Source organism: Cnephaeus nilssonii (genome assembly GCF_951640355.1).
Source record: "Cnephaeus nilssonii genome assembly, chromosome: 4".
Classification (NCBI taxonomy): domain Eukaryota; kingdom Metazoa; phylum Chordata; class Mammalia; order Chiroptera; family Vespertilionidae; genus Cnephaeus; species Cnephaeus nilssonii.
The window spans coordinates 64,362,915-64,378,293 of NC_137075.1; the positions used below are offsets into that span (position 1 = coordinate 64,362,915).

The window sequence follows — 15,379 nt, forward strand, 5'->3', positions numbered from 1 at the left end:
GAACCGGAGCCACCCCACAGAAACCTCTGCCTCCGTTCTCCCCAGGGGCCACCCATTTCACCCCGGCTAATTTTAAACCCTTCCTCAAATGGCTCCTTTCTGGCCAGACCTCCCCAGAGGCCCCCTTAAATAGCAAGTTCTCAGCACAAAGTTTCCTGCTGGGTGGGGGAGGGGAGGGTGGGGGATCTTCCCCTCCTTCCCAGCTCAGATCCTGGTTTCCAGCCTTCCCTCTGGGCCGGATGTCTCCAGCCTTTTTCTTCTGGTTTCCATCATTTAGGCTCTGAAGTGTTCACAAGGCCACAGTATCGCTCCCGTCCTGTCCCTGGCCACCTCTCAGAAACTAAAGCAGGCCAAGGCAGTTACGGACGAGGTGGCGGGTCCGTCTGCCAGGTCACAGACCCTTTGCTGTGATATCAACGTCTGGGAGGTTAGGTCACAGGAAACCTGGCCTAACTATTCCCTCAGGTTCTCACTTGATCTTAGTCACCCCAGCAGGTGACGGGATCCCTGACTATCCTCTGTGCAGACAGGGAAACTGAGGCCCAAAGGGGCTCATGCAGCTTAGTTCACCCAGGCGCCCTGACTCAGTCTTCGGTGCCACCAGCAATCCGTCCAGCTGTGGGGACAGACGGAGTGGCACGTGGGTGGCCTTGTTAGCCTCATGGGTAGGTAAAGTATTGTCACCCATCCGTTCGGAAGCCCTTCCTTGGGGACTCGTTTAGGATGACAGAAAAGCTGGAACAGTAGGGTAGAACAAGGAGAAACTGGCGAAGCAAGGTCAAGGGGAGCATGAGCTCAGCCCCACGCTGAGAGGAGACAAGGTTTCAGAGCCCACGCCTCTGCCTTTCGGCTTCAACTCCCTCTGGTCCTGCCACAGCCCATCTCCTCCGGGTCCCCGGCAAGCTCCATGCGCACCAAAGGCAGCTGCCCATGCTGCCTCTCGGGCCACCCCTCCCCGGCTCCTTAACTGAAGGGCACCCACCCCTCACATCCCTCCACTTCCTCACTCCCCCTTCCTTCCTCTGAAGTCCTACGGGGCCCTCAGAACCCCCTGCCTCACATCGTTTCCACCGTCTGAGTTTATCCTGGACTCAAACCCCAGAGAAGGGAGCCACGTCTCAAAACTTTCCTACCCTCCAGAGTTCCCAGAGCCAGGCCTCAGCACCTGCACGGTCCCCATGCACCTCAGTCCTTCCAAAGAAACTCCCAGGCCGAGACCGATGTGGCCCAGCGTGGCAGAGTAATGCCATAAATGGCAAAGACAACAGGCTTCAGTTAGGCCGCCGCCTGCACCCCAGCTTCAGGCTTGGCTAGGGGAAGATGCTTCCTGCCTCCGAAGCGGTCTATCTGTGCAACACAGACACCATCTACCACCAGGATGAACAGTTCACCTCACTCCACGCCTGGCACTTGGGAGGCTCAACAAAATGCACGTTCACGTAGGGCTCCTGTAATCACAGTGGTTACCTGCACGGACACCTCACCTATCAGGTACCCCAAGCCTTTTACTTACAAGTGCCTAGTGAGGCGGGGTCAGGTCCGGGTCAGTCTGGAGCTGGCAACATGGGTGAGACGATCTTAGGAGGTCACGGGTTCCTTTTCCTCCTTCCCAGGGAGGTAATATTTGAGGTGAAGGCACAATGGAGATGAACTATAACACCCTCATTTTACAAATGAGGAAACTGAGGCTCAGAAGAGGAAGGTGACTGTCTAGTCAGGATCCTCTAGGGACGGCTGGGACAGAGACATGCAGTTACTTCTCCAAGGCCTGGTCGACTAGCCCCGTGTCCCAGGCCGGCCTTGGAGACCACTCCCATGCCACTTGCTGGTGCCAGCCTCACAGGGCCCGTCGTTCATATTGAGGTGGGTGCAGACACCAACAGCTGGTTGATGCCAAGATGAAAAGACCAACCAGAGAACCCATGTCCTGCCTATTCCACCAATTTATTATAAGAATTCAACACAAAACTGCTTTCAGTATTTGAAGGAGCAGAAGGGGTGGTTCCCACAATCCCAGGTCCTAGAAGTCACCACACTCGTTTACCTGGCCCTTCTCCTCTGGACCTCAGCCCTTCCCCAGAAGTGCCCACACAACCACAATCCTGAAACACGGAAAGCAACCACAGCCCTGTTAAAATGGCCATCTTCGCCGGGCCAGTGTGGCCCGGTGGTTGAGAGTCGACCTATAAACCAGGAGGTCACCGTTCAAATTCCGCTCAGGGCACATGCCCGGGGTTGTGGGCTCGATCCCCAGTTGGGGGGCTGCAGAAGGCAGCCAATCAATGATTCTCTCTCATCATTGATGTATCTATCTCTCTCTCCCTCTTCTTTTCTCTCTGAAATCAATAAAAATATGTTAAAAAAATAAAATGGCCGTCTTCAATGGCAGGTACGAGCAGATAGTGCCAGACCACAGCCATATCCTAAGCACAACTGGGGATAAGCTAGGAATGGGGTAGAGCGAGGACTGGGGGAGAAGTGGAGAATCCTTAGAAGTCAGGAAAGGAGGAACTTGCTGAGGAACAGCTGTTCAGATGGAACCCACTGGAAGCACCACATTTCACATGGACAAAGAACTTGGCCAGAGAGGTGGCCCAAGACACAGGACATCGCAGGCATGGCTGTGTGGCCCTCGTGGCAGTCGGAAGCAGACTCAACCTTGCTGGAGGTCCCAGCCAGCACCAGGCCCACTGAGGGGAGCCAACTGGCCTTTTGGCACAACTGGGCCCTTGTCCAGCAAGGCTTTGGGGGCTCCGGAGGCAGCGCTTTCCTTCTGCAAGTCCTGCTTGCCCACCTTCCTCTGAAGGTGCTGGGAGTGAGGGGGCAGGGCAGTCCAGCCCCTTGAGTAAGCCCACAGGCTATCCCTGGTGAGCAGACTTCCTGGGGCTGTTAGGTCGGCTGTGGGTTCCTGGGCTCTTTCCCTCCAGCTGGCGCTGGACCTAGGGTGCCTAAGGGTTCCCTAAGGGTTCCCCTCTTGACCACTCCTCACCTCCTCTACCGGTGGCCCCTGAATCTCACTCCCAGTGTTTCAGGGAGGGGCAAAAAGGCATTACCTGAGAGGCACAGGAACGGGTGGTCCCCCATCCTCAGCCTTGATCTTGAGGGCCCTGGGATGGGGATGTCCCCTCCCATAAGGAGCCTCTCAACAGCTCTTTCTAAGCCCAGCAAGACAGAGGACCCAGGCTCCCGGGGCGGGCCAGTCCTTTCCTTGGTGACAGGAAGGGGACTGCAGGTCATCATCTAGGATTTCCTCTCCTCTCCAGCCCAGAGGCAAAGCTTAATGTTGTACAGGGAGAAGGGAAGTAGGAAGAAGGAGCTCTGATAAACTCGTTCCTATCTCTATGTGTCGGTGGTGTTCTTCCATCAGACAAACTGAAATCTGTTTAAAGATCTTCAGGTAAAAATGAAATGAAACAAAAGCCTTCAGGAGCAAGGTGATAACACACCCAAGGCCTCGGCCTCAGAGCACAGCCAGGCTTCTGTGGGCAACACTTCCAGAGAGGACTTCGATCAATCTCGCTCTGCCCAGGGGGACAGCTCTCTTGCCTCTGCACACTCTAATGGGCAGCCCTGTCATTCAGGTGTCCCCAGGCCAGGCCAGCTTCCTCGACAGTGGCTGCTCAGGTCTCAGGCCAAGCTCAGAGGGGACCCTGCAGGAATTAAGGGAAGAGGCTGGCAGGGGAGCAGGAGGAGGTGGGTGTTCTACACAGCAAGGCCCCTGTGTGGGACGGGACTGGGGTACGGGGTCCGTAGGGGCCACAGAGCCCTCCCACTCAGCCAGAGGCCAGGCTGGCCACTCTGCTCTTACCAGATGTGTGCCCTCCTCTGCAAGGGGAAGGACATGCCTGATGCTGAGGGCTCAGTAGCTCTAACGTGTCCCAACCTCTGGACACAAAAGACCTTCTTCATACTCGGCATTAAACACTCCACTTCCCGGTGAAGGGCGGCAGTAGGGTATTGTGGCCCAGAGGCTCCCCAAGTTCCAGCTTTGATTAGCGATGGGAAGGTTAGACACGGCTTTCAAAACCAGTGGTATGCCCCTGGACAAGAGACCCTCTTATCTTTTGACTCTGAAGGACACCACAGCCTTCTTCCTACCTCGGCCTGGTCATCTCTCCGAGATTGCAGCCTGGACTTCAGGTCCACCTGCCAGGAGGGCAAACCTTTCTCCACAAAGGCTGCTGCGGCAGGAAAACATCAGGGCCACTCCCCACTCCCAAATAAATGCCACGGGCCCACCAGGAGCGCCCTCCCCTGGGAGACAGACGCCTGCCTTAGGCAAATCCCTGCCGCACAGGCTGGGATTCAGGGAAAGACACACTCGGGAAACTTGACTCCGGCAACAGAAACATTCTACCAAAGAGGTAAAGACGATGTTTGAAAACTGATTCTTTGCAGCAATCCCTTAGTACCTCTGAACGTTAGAATTCCTCCCGGAAAGGAAAAACTGTTCCAACTGTCCACTCCATCAAAATGTTCAAGTAATGCGCTCGCTTCGAATCCCCGCCCACCGGCTGCTTAGGCGCTCTCCCAGTGCCATCTGGATGGAAAACACCACTTAGGGAAGGGGGGCGGAATCCAAAAAGGGAAAAACAAGCCTCTCATAAGCCCCTCCCACATCCTTCCCCAGCTCCCAGCCCTCAGCAGCGACTGAAATGCTGAATATCTGAGCTGGAAGAAACCTCATTTTTAGATGAGGAAACCGAGGCCCTGGGGTCCAGCGAGCTGCTCACGGTCACCGAGCACATCAGAAGCAGACCCAACGTCCCCAGGTGCTCACCAGTCAAAGCTCTCCTGCACACGAGGATTTCACACCGCCAACCCACCCACTCAGACCCCAGTGGGGCCGGCCTTGGGCACCCAGGAATAGGTAGATGGCCTTCAGCTTCTGAGTTAAGAGGGTAGAAACAGCTCCTCGCAGAAGGCTGATTGGGGGTCCTGCTGGATGATCCCACGGTTAATCCGAACAGAGTGAATTAGAGGGAGGTCAAGGGGAAAACTGCCCGACTGCCAACTCCCTGCCACTGAGCGTAGCCCTGTGCCCCATTCACTAGGGGGGTGAGGGGGGATGGGAAGCCCCTCGAACACAGGACAGGACAGCTGGGCTCTTGCAGCTCCAGGAAGCCTCAACCAGGCCACCCCGCCAGCCAGTTCACAGGGTTTATGAGCTGCAGCCTGCATTGTATACAGATGACAGCTTTCCTGATATAAGGATAGTGAAGATCCTTTTTGAACTTGTACTAACCATCATCACACCCAGCTCTGGCTTCTCCATGGGAAAGAGACCCCACTGAGAACCAAGGCAGGGGACTCAGGTTCAGCCTCCTGCTCAGCAAACGACTGCTGACCAGACATGCACACAAAAGAAAAACAGCCTCAAACCAACTGTCAGGGAGCCTGGGTTGGAGTCCCAGCCAGTCAGGTGGCTTCCTGGCCTTCCTCGCGGCCTGGGCAACACAGGAGAGGGGGGGCGACTGGCCTTAGGGTCCTTCACACCCCACCTTCTAAGGTACCAGGGAAGCAGGTGTCCTCCATTTGCTCAGAGTTTAAACACTTTCCTTCTGTCCACAGGGAAACAAAGAAAGTGGTGACGAAGGGGGTAGAGAAGGAGAGGGTAGGAGTGCAGCAGTCAGAAGCCAGGCCCTGGCCAAGCTGAGCCTGGGGGTTTGAGAGGGGTCTCTGCTGGAGCAATATTGGGGTTGCCGAACAGAAAGCTCAGAGCAGTCACACCCTCCCAGGCAGAGATCGCGTGGCCAGGACTTTCCTTCTGTGTCTGTGTGTAGGGGGTAGGGTGGGGGCTGGGTTCTGCCTGGGTTCCATGCTTAAGCTTGGCACCGGCAGGTCGCTCTTACCCCTCCCGGGGGAAAGAAGTCCCTCTGAGCGAGGCCACTTGACGAGAGGTGGATGGAATGTGGCGACATGGCCCGCAGATCCAGGACTTATAAGGGCTGAACAACAGCATAGGACTAAAGAGCAAGCAGAGACAGCCAGACAGGGAATGGGAACCTAGACGCACACACTCCCAGCGCCCCAGTGCTCCCTCGTTTCCTCCAAGGAGCTCTGGGCCAGGACGCCAACAATGCCATCGGACAGCCAGATCTGGCGAGAAGTCCCAGGCTCAGGGCCTGTCCCAGTGCTGCTTGTCCTGCTAATTCCAGCCCAAATCACTTACTATCAGGGCCCCATGTGGGCAGCACTTTATGGTTTCTAGTTCTTTCACGCTTACCATTGGCACGTGAGCCTGGCAGTCCTTCCATGTGATAGGCAGCGCGGTACTGGCCCATTTCATAGATGGGGAAACCAGCTCAGGGATTAGGTGCCTGCCCAGCCAGTGGCAGAGCTAGGGATCAAGCCCAAGTTGCCTGGGAAGTTGGGGCTCTTCCCCTATAGCCTGCAATGTGTCCAGGACCGTGTGTGTGTGTGTGTGTGTGTGTGTGTGTGTGTGTGTGTGTGTGTTGGAGTGGGGAACCAAGCTGGGATGATAAGAAGTTCTCTAAAGGGAGGACATGTTTATATTTTGTTGTTGTTGGGCTGGCTTGTATAAAGTGTTCAATTAGAAGACTTCAGACCTCACACCCCAAGCTAATTCTAGCTCCAGGAACAGGCTTACCGTCTTAGAAGCACACCTGTCAAAACCTGTAGTGAGCACCAACCTACACTTCATCTAGGGAACCAGACCAAACAGTGTGAACTGCGCCATGCAGACGGCCCGGTGCTATGTCCAGGCGCCTGCTTTCCACTTGGTTCCAGACAGAGCTGGGGTCCAAGGCTCTCCGAGCGGCAGACTCACAGGGCTTCCAGAACGGAGGGCCCCCGGGTGAGGCTCCCTCCCCTTCTGCACCGTACACCTGCCATCCTTCCTGGTGCTGTGTGGTTGGCCAATGCAGACCTACTGCTTGTCCCCTGTACTTGGCACCGCTGTCACACACCACCCTGCAGATTCAAAGCTTTGGCCTAAGGGATCTTACACCCACCCCCACCCCCAGCTCCAAAATCAGTACCTCTAACCCTTAAGCCATGTGATGTTATTTCAGCGTGAACAGGCCGTACTGGGAACACACCACTAAGCCCAACACACTGCCCATCATCTGACTGAGGCAGATGATGCCTGACAAGAGATGTTTCCTAACGTAATGCTCCTGTTGAGAGAGGGTCTCTATTCAGGGATTCTGGTGGGAGCTCCCCTGTCACAAATACATCAGGATCCCTCCATTCCCAGCTGTGCCTGGATATGACAACTATCCATTGAGGACAGGGGCCAGTCTGGGCAGTTCTTCTCAGCCTTCACAGCGACAAGGGTTCTCAAAAATGGTTTGAGGCGCTATTCCAGTAACCTCTTCTGACTCCCCACCCCCATCCCAGTAAAAGCCCAGACCCATTTCAGCCGGGGGTGGGGTGGGGGGGGTTGGCTCTTCCCAAGAAGAGCTAGATACTGCAGACACATATCCCATGCCTGGTCCAGGTCAGGCCCTACCCTTCCTCCCTGGGAGTCCAATATGCAGGTGGCCTTGATGACTTGTGACAGCCACCAGCTTCTGCTCAGTCAGCCATAAATGACTAAAGGCCATGGCAGATGGGCCTCAGCAGACCCTCCCACTACACCCCCCCCCCCACCCTGCTATACTCCAGAGGCCCCCAGCACAGATGGATCCACCAGTGGACTGTCTTCAGGAAGGGAGGACCCACCAGTACCGCCACCTGTCTAGCCTCGGCACATCTTGGAGACAACCTTATTCTTTCCATCCAAGGACAGAAGAGAGGAAGAAGCAGAAAGCCAAGGAGCCTGTGCTGGTCCCTGGGCAGACAGACAGGGTTCTGGCACATGAAGCCTCTTGTCTACAGTTCCTACCTCACGGCAGCATGGTTCCGGAAGTAGGGCGGATGGGCCCTGCCGCCGCCACGTGGCTTTGCCAGGGGCGTGAGGACCCTTCTGAGGCCGCCATGGTCGGGGGGTGGCGGGGGACCTCCAGCACTCTCCTTCAGCTCTGAGTCACGAGAGGTGGGTGGCCCTTGACCAGGCGCTCAGTGGTCAGGGCAGGCAGGAAGGCTCCTCCTCCTCTCCACCTCTCAGGACTGCCTGGAGGTGCGGTGCAGAGCAGGAGAGCCAAAGGCTCAGCACCCTGCAGGTCCACGCTGCCTCTACTGACAGTGGTCACCAGCTGCCCACCGAAGATGGGGATGAGAAGTCAGATGTGCAAACACTGAATGAGGTTTAGAAGCCGGTTCTTACTGGGGCAGCCTAGGCAGGCTGGCTGTGTTTAGGGAAGGAGAAGATAAGGAGAACAAGAGAGTACCCCCCCCCCCCCCCCCGCCCAACTGACAGGTAGTCACTTTAGAGCAAGCAAGGTTGCTTTAGTTCAGATGCCTAAAGCCACAGAGTACCAAGGGTGCACGAAGGCAGTCAGCCCTGGTACAGGCAACAGGGGAGCATACTGTGTGCAGAGAACTGAAAACTAAACATGACTTGGCCTGGTTTTTATTATCATGAGATGGCAATTCCAAACAATATCTGTGATAAAACATTCCTTCTGCAGGGGCCAACAGCTCCCCTCACCCAGCCCTGGGATGCCACGAGACCCAAGGGAACGAGCCTGGGGCCCGTCTCTGAGCTTCTATTGAGACCCTGGCATCACCCAAAGCTCAGGCTTAAAAAACTTTAGTTGCAAGACTTTTTCTCCCCCTGCCCCCAAGTCTCACCAAAAACCCTAATAACAGAACCGCAGGTATAGTGTGGTGAAGAGAAACTCTGGGTTCAAATCCCAACTCACCCACTGACTCGCTGCGTGCGAGTTATCTAACCTCTGTGTCTACTCCTCGTTTATGAAACGGCGATGATGATGTAAGTAATTCACAGGGCTGTGGTAAGAGTTGAAGGAGTTCAAATGGTAAAGTGCTTAGAGCAATGCCTGGCACAACAAACACTACGTACGGGCTCACTATTATTAGAACAGCCTCTCCCATAGGTTATTTGAGCAGAGGCGACACATCCACAGCACCCAGGAAGAAGAGCCTGATCTCCTGGAATCTGCCTGAATCCCCTTCCCTGGGCCCTGCTTCCAGGTAGAAGCCCAGACGCATGGATGCCTCCCTTCCCTTAAACCAATAAAAGCCTGCAGACAGAGCACCAAGAAGTCCCAGATTCTGTCAAATCTTTTGATGGCAGAGAAAAACAAACAGGGAGGTGCCCAAGTTGCACGCTGGACCCAGAATTCCTTCACACTCACCTAAAGTGCTAACTCTGGACGTCCTGCCAGGGGCTAGGGATGTGGCTGGCTCTTAAGAGGCCCCTGGAGGACACATGATGGACCCAGAGGTACCAGGCCTGGACCCAGCTACAGTAAACACAATGGACAAGATGCGGGTGAGAGGACAGCAAGAGACCAAGGCCCTCAAGTCAAACTGTCACCCCCTTAGCTGCCATTAATCGGTCTTTCTATAGTTTACCATTAGGCCAACATAAAAAAGTCTTTAAGAAAACAACAGCAACAAAGTCTTTAATTTTTGGAAACTCAAACTGCCCCCAACCCAAAATTCCAAATTTCACCCTTCCCTTAGGGGGCCCCCAATGACTAATTACTGTAACTTAGTATTACCTTGTGTTATGAAAGTAAAGTCTCCATCTTCAAAACAGAATGTTTACAAGCCACACACACCCCTCCCCAGAAACACTGTACTACCTGGCCATCCCTCAGGAATCCCTAAAACGGGACGTGTTTGGGTATGAGGATGAGCAGCGTTCCAGTGCAAGCCAGTCCTGAGCAGGCTTCATGTGCTGTGTTCCCGCACCTTCTAGAGCTTGGGCACCAGGCATGACCTGCCTGGGGGAGAGCATTGAGACTGACACTTAGTTCTTCCCCTTCAGACCCTCCCCTTAATTCCTCCTGCTCTCCTGAGCTTTCCAAGGGTATCAATGCTTCTAACACATCTCCTTCCCTAGAGGCAGAAAAATGCCAACGTCCCCTGAAGCTTGCATGAGCACAATGTGCCCCCCAATAATGCTGCAACATGGCAAACTTCTGGTGGTCATCCAAGTAAGCCATGTGGTTCCACAATCAACCTCTACTTTTATACATGATACTAGAGGCCCAGTGCATGAATTTGTGCATGGGTGGGGTCCCTAAGGGTGGTCTGCGGAGATCGAGCCCCAGCTCGCGTCCCCAGCCTCACAGCCCTGCCTGGCACCCCGCCTTGGCCTGGTGCCACCCCCTCACCTGTTCCACCATCCCACCTGTGGGGCAATAGATTGGGGTGGGCCCTCCACTCCCCTCCCACCTCCCACACCCCCCCCTCCCGCCCCAGCCGCAGCTGGTCGCAGTCTGTGGGGATATCTGTCAGGGGCCAGGCCCCTCACCGCTGGTTGCTGTCTGTGGGGCGATCGGGCCCTGCTCGCACCCACCTTGGCCTGGTGCCACCCCCTCACCTGCTCCACCATCCCGCCTGTGGGGCAATCGCCTGTGGGCAATCGATCGGGGCCAGGCCCCTCACCGCTGGTTGCTGTCTGTGGGGCGATCGGCAGGGCGATCGGGCCCTGCTCACACCCACCTTGGCCTGGCGCCACCCACTGTCCTGCTCCACCATCCCACCACGGTCCTGGTCCTTCCTGGTCCTGGTCCTGCTTTTGTCGGGGCCCATCAGGGCTGGCAGCGCCTCCATTGCCGCCTGCTACCATCGCCACCCGCCATGTTCTGCACTGCTCCTTGGTGGTCAGCGCACGTCATAGCCAGCAATTGAACTCCAGTAGATTGACTGCCCAAGTGCCCAAGGGGACAATTTGCATATTAGGCTTTTATTATACAGGAGGATTCTCTCTTTTTGCAATGCCTTTCCCACCCTCACTGGCCTAACAACCTCCTACTCAGCCACATCTCAGGGAGGGCAGACCTCGGAACTTCTCAGTGGCACCACCCTATCACTGGCTGATATCCCCTTATTTTATCTGCCATTGTATTCAACATTCCCTCACTTGCTGGCAAACCCTCCTGACCCCCCAGTCTGTGATCTTTCACCTATATTCCTGACCCTCGTCCAGAAAAGGAACCTAATGTTTATGATATGGACGAAGCCCCCATGGGTAAGGTGGGCAGCCAGGGAGAGCCCAGGCTATAAAGACAAAGCAGTTGTCCAAGAGTCAAGGCTACACAAAGATGAGCAGCCCCACGGAAACCCCATCCTGGAACCATGAAAACGCACCCTTCTCCAGTGACCTAACGCCTTTAGGAACTGAGGTCTTCTGTGGGCCAAGCAGGATCCCTGGATTTTCTAGGGTTGCTTTAGTTAACCTCCATAGCCAGCTGGGGAAGAGCCAGCCTAGGTTAGCTATGAGAGTAAACCCTGCTCCAATGCAGATTCCCCAGGGGGTGGCTCTTAGGGGTTCCAGAACTAACCACCCAGGGGGGCATCTAAGCTAAAGGGAAGGAGTCCAGTTCCAGCTCAACCCACCATTCTAAGAGGGAACCCCAGCAAGAAAGCTCTTGGCCCCTTCACTGCTCAGAAGGCTGCCCAGGGGAGGGGGCCAATCCTTGTGCTTCCCTGACCAGGCAGACACTGGGCTCCAGGAGATCCCCGGAGCCCTTAGTTTTAGATCTTTAGACTAAATAACCAATAACCAATACCAGCTGCACTGACTCCCTGAACCCTGACGGTGCTGCGGCCACCCCCACCCCCAAGGAGCAGCAAGGATTCCACTTCTTGAGGATTCTGCCCTCTCTCTCAGAAAAGGCACTTAGAAACAGTGACCAATACCTGAAATGTTTTCTCCAAGACTAGCCTGGCCACATGGTTCACCCTTCCCACTTCAAAGGGGTAGGTCTGAGGGTGAGCCCAGCCTCTGGGGCAGGGTGAGGTCCCTGCTTAAGTCAACCCTCTAGCAGAAGTGACATGCTGGGTCCTCGTCCAGCTTTGTAGGAGACAGCTTCTCTCCCTCAATTTCAGCCCACCCCAAGGCCAAGCAGAGCCCCACACACCAGCAGCCCTGTCACCCTCCCCCAACTCGAAGGGGGAGATTCTGAACAACCAGGTAGAGTCAGGATGGGGTTAAGGTCCAAAACACCAAGACCTGTGGGCATCCAGATCCAAGGAGGACAAGACCTTCAGGAGCCCAAACAACTCCACCACCCCAGAGCCCACACCACACTAGTGGACAGATGTCAGGCGCTCCCTTGCCACACTCAGAGCGAAGAGTTGTGTATCCTGCTTCCCCCCCTCCCTGCCCAAAAAAAGCAGAATTTAGACCCAGATTCTCAAGATGTCATGCCATTGGCGGACCGGGGCTGGCAGCAGGCTCTGAACTGCTAAGAGTGGGAGCTGGTAGTGTGACCCTCCCACCACCCCTCCCACTTGGAGGAGCCCAGCCCAGCAGTGGGGCTGTGGCCGCCATTCTGCACCAAACCTATAGCACGGCCAGACCGGCGGCAACATCACTGGAATGGAGGGGGGGCGGGGGTAGCAACACCAGCCCCCACCAAGGGGCCTGCGGTTTCTCCCCCAGACCAAGGGGAAGGGAGCTCAGGATGGATAAGTGGACCTTGGTTTCCTGGGCAAGAGCATGGCAGGGTGGGGCAGGAAGGGTCCCTCAGCCCTGGCGTGACACAGCAGAGGCCGAGGCCCTGCAAGGGAGCGGCAACCCCTGTCCCCTGTCTACACCAGTTTTTGTCTCCGCGGCCCAGCTCCTGGTCTCCATCCACTGATAGCCACATCCACCACCTCACCCCCCACACACACACACATCCTCCCTGATTTCGCGATCCCATTAACCACCCAGCTGCTGGAGATTCCACGAAGCCACCTCATACTCCCAAGTCTTAGCACATGGTTGGTGGACCAGATAACGGCGCCTCTACTTTCGGAATCCACCCCGGCCAGCTGCGGGGTCCTAGCTCGGCTGCCTGGGAGAAACCGAAGGGAGGAGAACTGGGAAGGGTCTTTCGGCATCTCCTTCCCAACTCTAATTAACTGCCGGCTGGCCTCTTCGCCGAAGCCCGGGTTCTGGGGCTGTGAGGGAAGCCGGTCCGCCCGCCACCACGACAGCTCCGGTGAACCAAGGCGCCGGCGGCCGCCCCGGGCCTCCAAGGTCACGGGGAGGGTCAGGGTGGAGAGGGCACGGGACGGTGCCGCCCGCCCGCCCGCCGTGCTAATCCCTCTCAGGTCCCTCCAGCCGAGGCGGGAGCCCCGGCCACGCGGGAGAGGCGCCGGGAAGAGAGCAGCGAGTCGGGCCGAGAGTGGAGAACGAGGGGCGCGCGGGCAGGAGGCACGGGGCGGCGTGGGGCGGCCGTGGTGCCGCTCGCCCACCGCGGGACGCACGGCCCGCCCCAAGCCCGGGAGGGCGGGGAGACAATGCCCGCCCGGCGGGGCAGTCCGGGCCGTGCGCCCCCGCCCGCCGGACACGGGCTGCTCCTCCCCGGTCGAAGGGCAGCGGCGGGAAGGCTCCGGGAGCGATGGCCGGACCGGCCCGGCGCGCCCTCTCCCCCGCCCACCTCCGCGTGCACTTCACCCGACCAGTCCCGGGGCTCAGACCCACCTCCTCCTCCAGGGTGCCGCCGGAGCCCGAGCCCGTGCCGGTGCTGGTGCTGTGCTCGTCGTCCGGCTTCAGGTTGCTCATGGTGCGGGGGGGTGGGAGGGGTGACGAGAGGAAGGGAACGCGGAGGGCGAGCGCGGCGCCGGCCCCGGCGAGGAGGTGGGAGGGGGCGCGGTGAGCGGTGCGCTCCGGGGGTGCGGGGCGGGGTGGCGGTGGGGGGCGCGCGGGGCGGTGAGAGGGGCGGCCGCCGCGTCGGGCTGGGGTCACATCAAGTTTGGCGGGTGCGGGAGGCGTGGAGGGGGTGCGGCGGGGGAGGCACTGCGAACCGGAGCCGAGCCGGAGTGGCCGCCGCCTCCGCCTTTTCACTGCGACCGCCGAGTGCGCCCGCGGCGGCGGCGGCGGCGGGGGGCGGGCGCCGGGGGAGGGGGCGGGCGCCGGGCGGCGGCGGGGGGCGGGGGCCGGAACCGGCCTCAGCTGGGGCCGGGCCAGCCCCCCGCCCTCCTCGCGGTCTCCGGGGGAACGCGCAGCCAATCCCCGCCGCCCGCTGAGGACTCGCCCCGGCCGGGCCGCGGCGCGCTCGCCCTCGGCGGGGCTTTCCCCCTCGCTCTCGCCGTCTCTCCCGCTCTCATCTTCCCCCTTTTCCTTTCTCCACAAGTTGTTCAACTTCGACGAACTTGCCCAGCGAACTTTCTTAAAGGGGCCGCGCTGTCCCAGCCTGCGGGCTGTGGAGCTGGGTGCCGGGCACCCGGCGCCCCTTCGTCCCTCGCCATCCCCGCCCCTGCGACCCCACGTGGGGGGCTCCCCCAGCTGGCCTCCTGAGTCGTCGGCTGCAGGAAGTAGGCTCCGCTCGTACCCTGATCCGGGATTACAGGGCCCGGTGCACCCATTTCACCCCAAAACTCAGCGCCCAGACCTGGTCCGCGCTCTCCTCTCTCCCAAGAGCTCCGGGCGTTGGGGGCCAGGTTCTGGGGAAGAAGGCGGGGGCGTGGGATGGGCGCGGACACCTGGGCTCTGGCCCCGGCTGGGCGCAGTTTGGCTGCGTGACCTTGAGGAAATCACTTCCCCTCTCTGGCCTCAGGCTTCCAGCCCCGAGGGTGGGACTTAGCTCTCAGCTCCCTTCCCCGTCCCGGTCACCGACGGGACGGGCGGGGGAACGAGTCTTTGGGATCCAAATGGTTATGAGCTCCAGCAGGGGGTACCTCCACGGCTGAGGAGGTTCCGTGCGCCCTCTCCTTCCCTCTGCCCACCCTCCAGCTTTTGGGTCCTCTCTTACCACGGCTTCAATGCCCCCCCCCCCCCCCACTAACACACCTTCCCCCTCCAATTCGGAGCCCGAGGGCACCGGGAAGGGAGAGCCACCTGCGGCTGGGGCGCGGCGGCGGTGACTCCCCTCCTCGGGTCTCAAGGGCGCGGCCCTGGGAGGGGTTTTCCTCTGACTTTTGAAAACCCGCTGGGACTGAGGCCGGCCCCTGCCGCCACCTTGTGAAAACCGGTTCCCCCCACCTCGGTTTGCTCTTCCAGCGCGGCAGCCCCGAGACCGGAGGAGCTGCCCCCGGACTGGACCTCCCCGGCGCCCCTGGCTCTGAACTCGAGCTGCGACCCCGGGAATTCCGGCCAGAGGCTCCGTGGGGACGGAGGAGACCGGCGGGACCTGGCCCGGACCAGGCGTTGCCAGGCGTGCTGTGCCTCCCTGCACCTCGTTTCTGTTCCCTTTCCCGGGCAAACCTGGTCGCCGCACCTGAGTTAGAACGTGGGACGCGACGCACAGCGTCGGTGGAGTGAAGCTGGGTGGGCAGACACCAACCCGTTAGGATCCCAGCCCCTAGACCAGTGACCCAGCCCTTCAGAGCCTCGATATGCCGACCT

General features: G+C 58.5%; 1 protein-coding gene across 1 annotated transcript in view; it reads right to left on the bottom strand.

The window, feature by feature from the left end:
- RBPMS2 (RNA binding protein, mRNA processing factor 2) overlaps positions 1-13,894 on the bottom strand; it is a 28,619-nt gene extending 14,725 nt beyond the window's left edge. Inside the window, exon 1 of the mRNA XM_079768693.1 lies at positions 13,517-13,894. Within this exon, the coding sequence (XP_079624819.1) occupies positions 13,517-13,597 (81 nt within the window). The 5' untranslated portion in view covers positions 13,598-13,894. The remainder of the gene's footprint in view (positions 1-13,516) is intronic.
- Between the last annotated feature and the right edge of the window lie 1,485 nt (positions 13,895-15,379).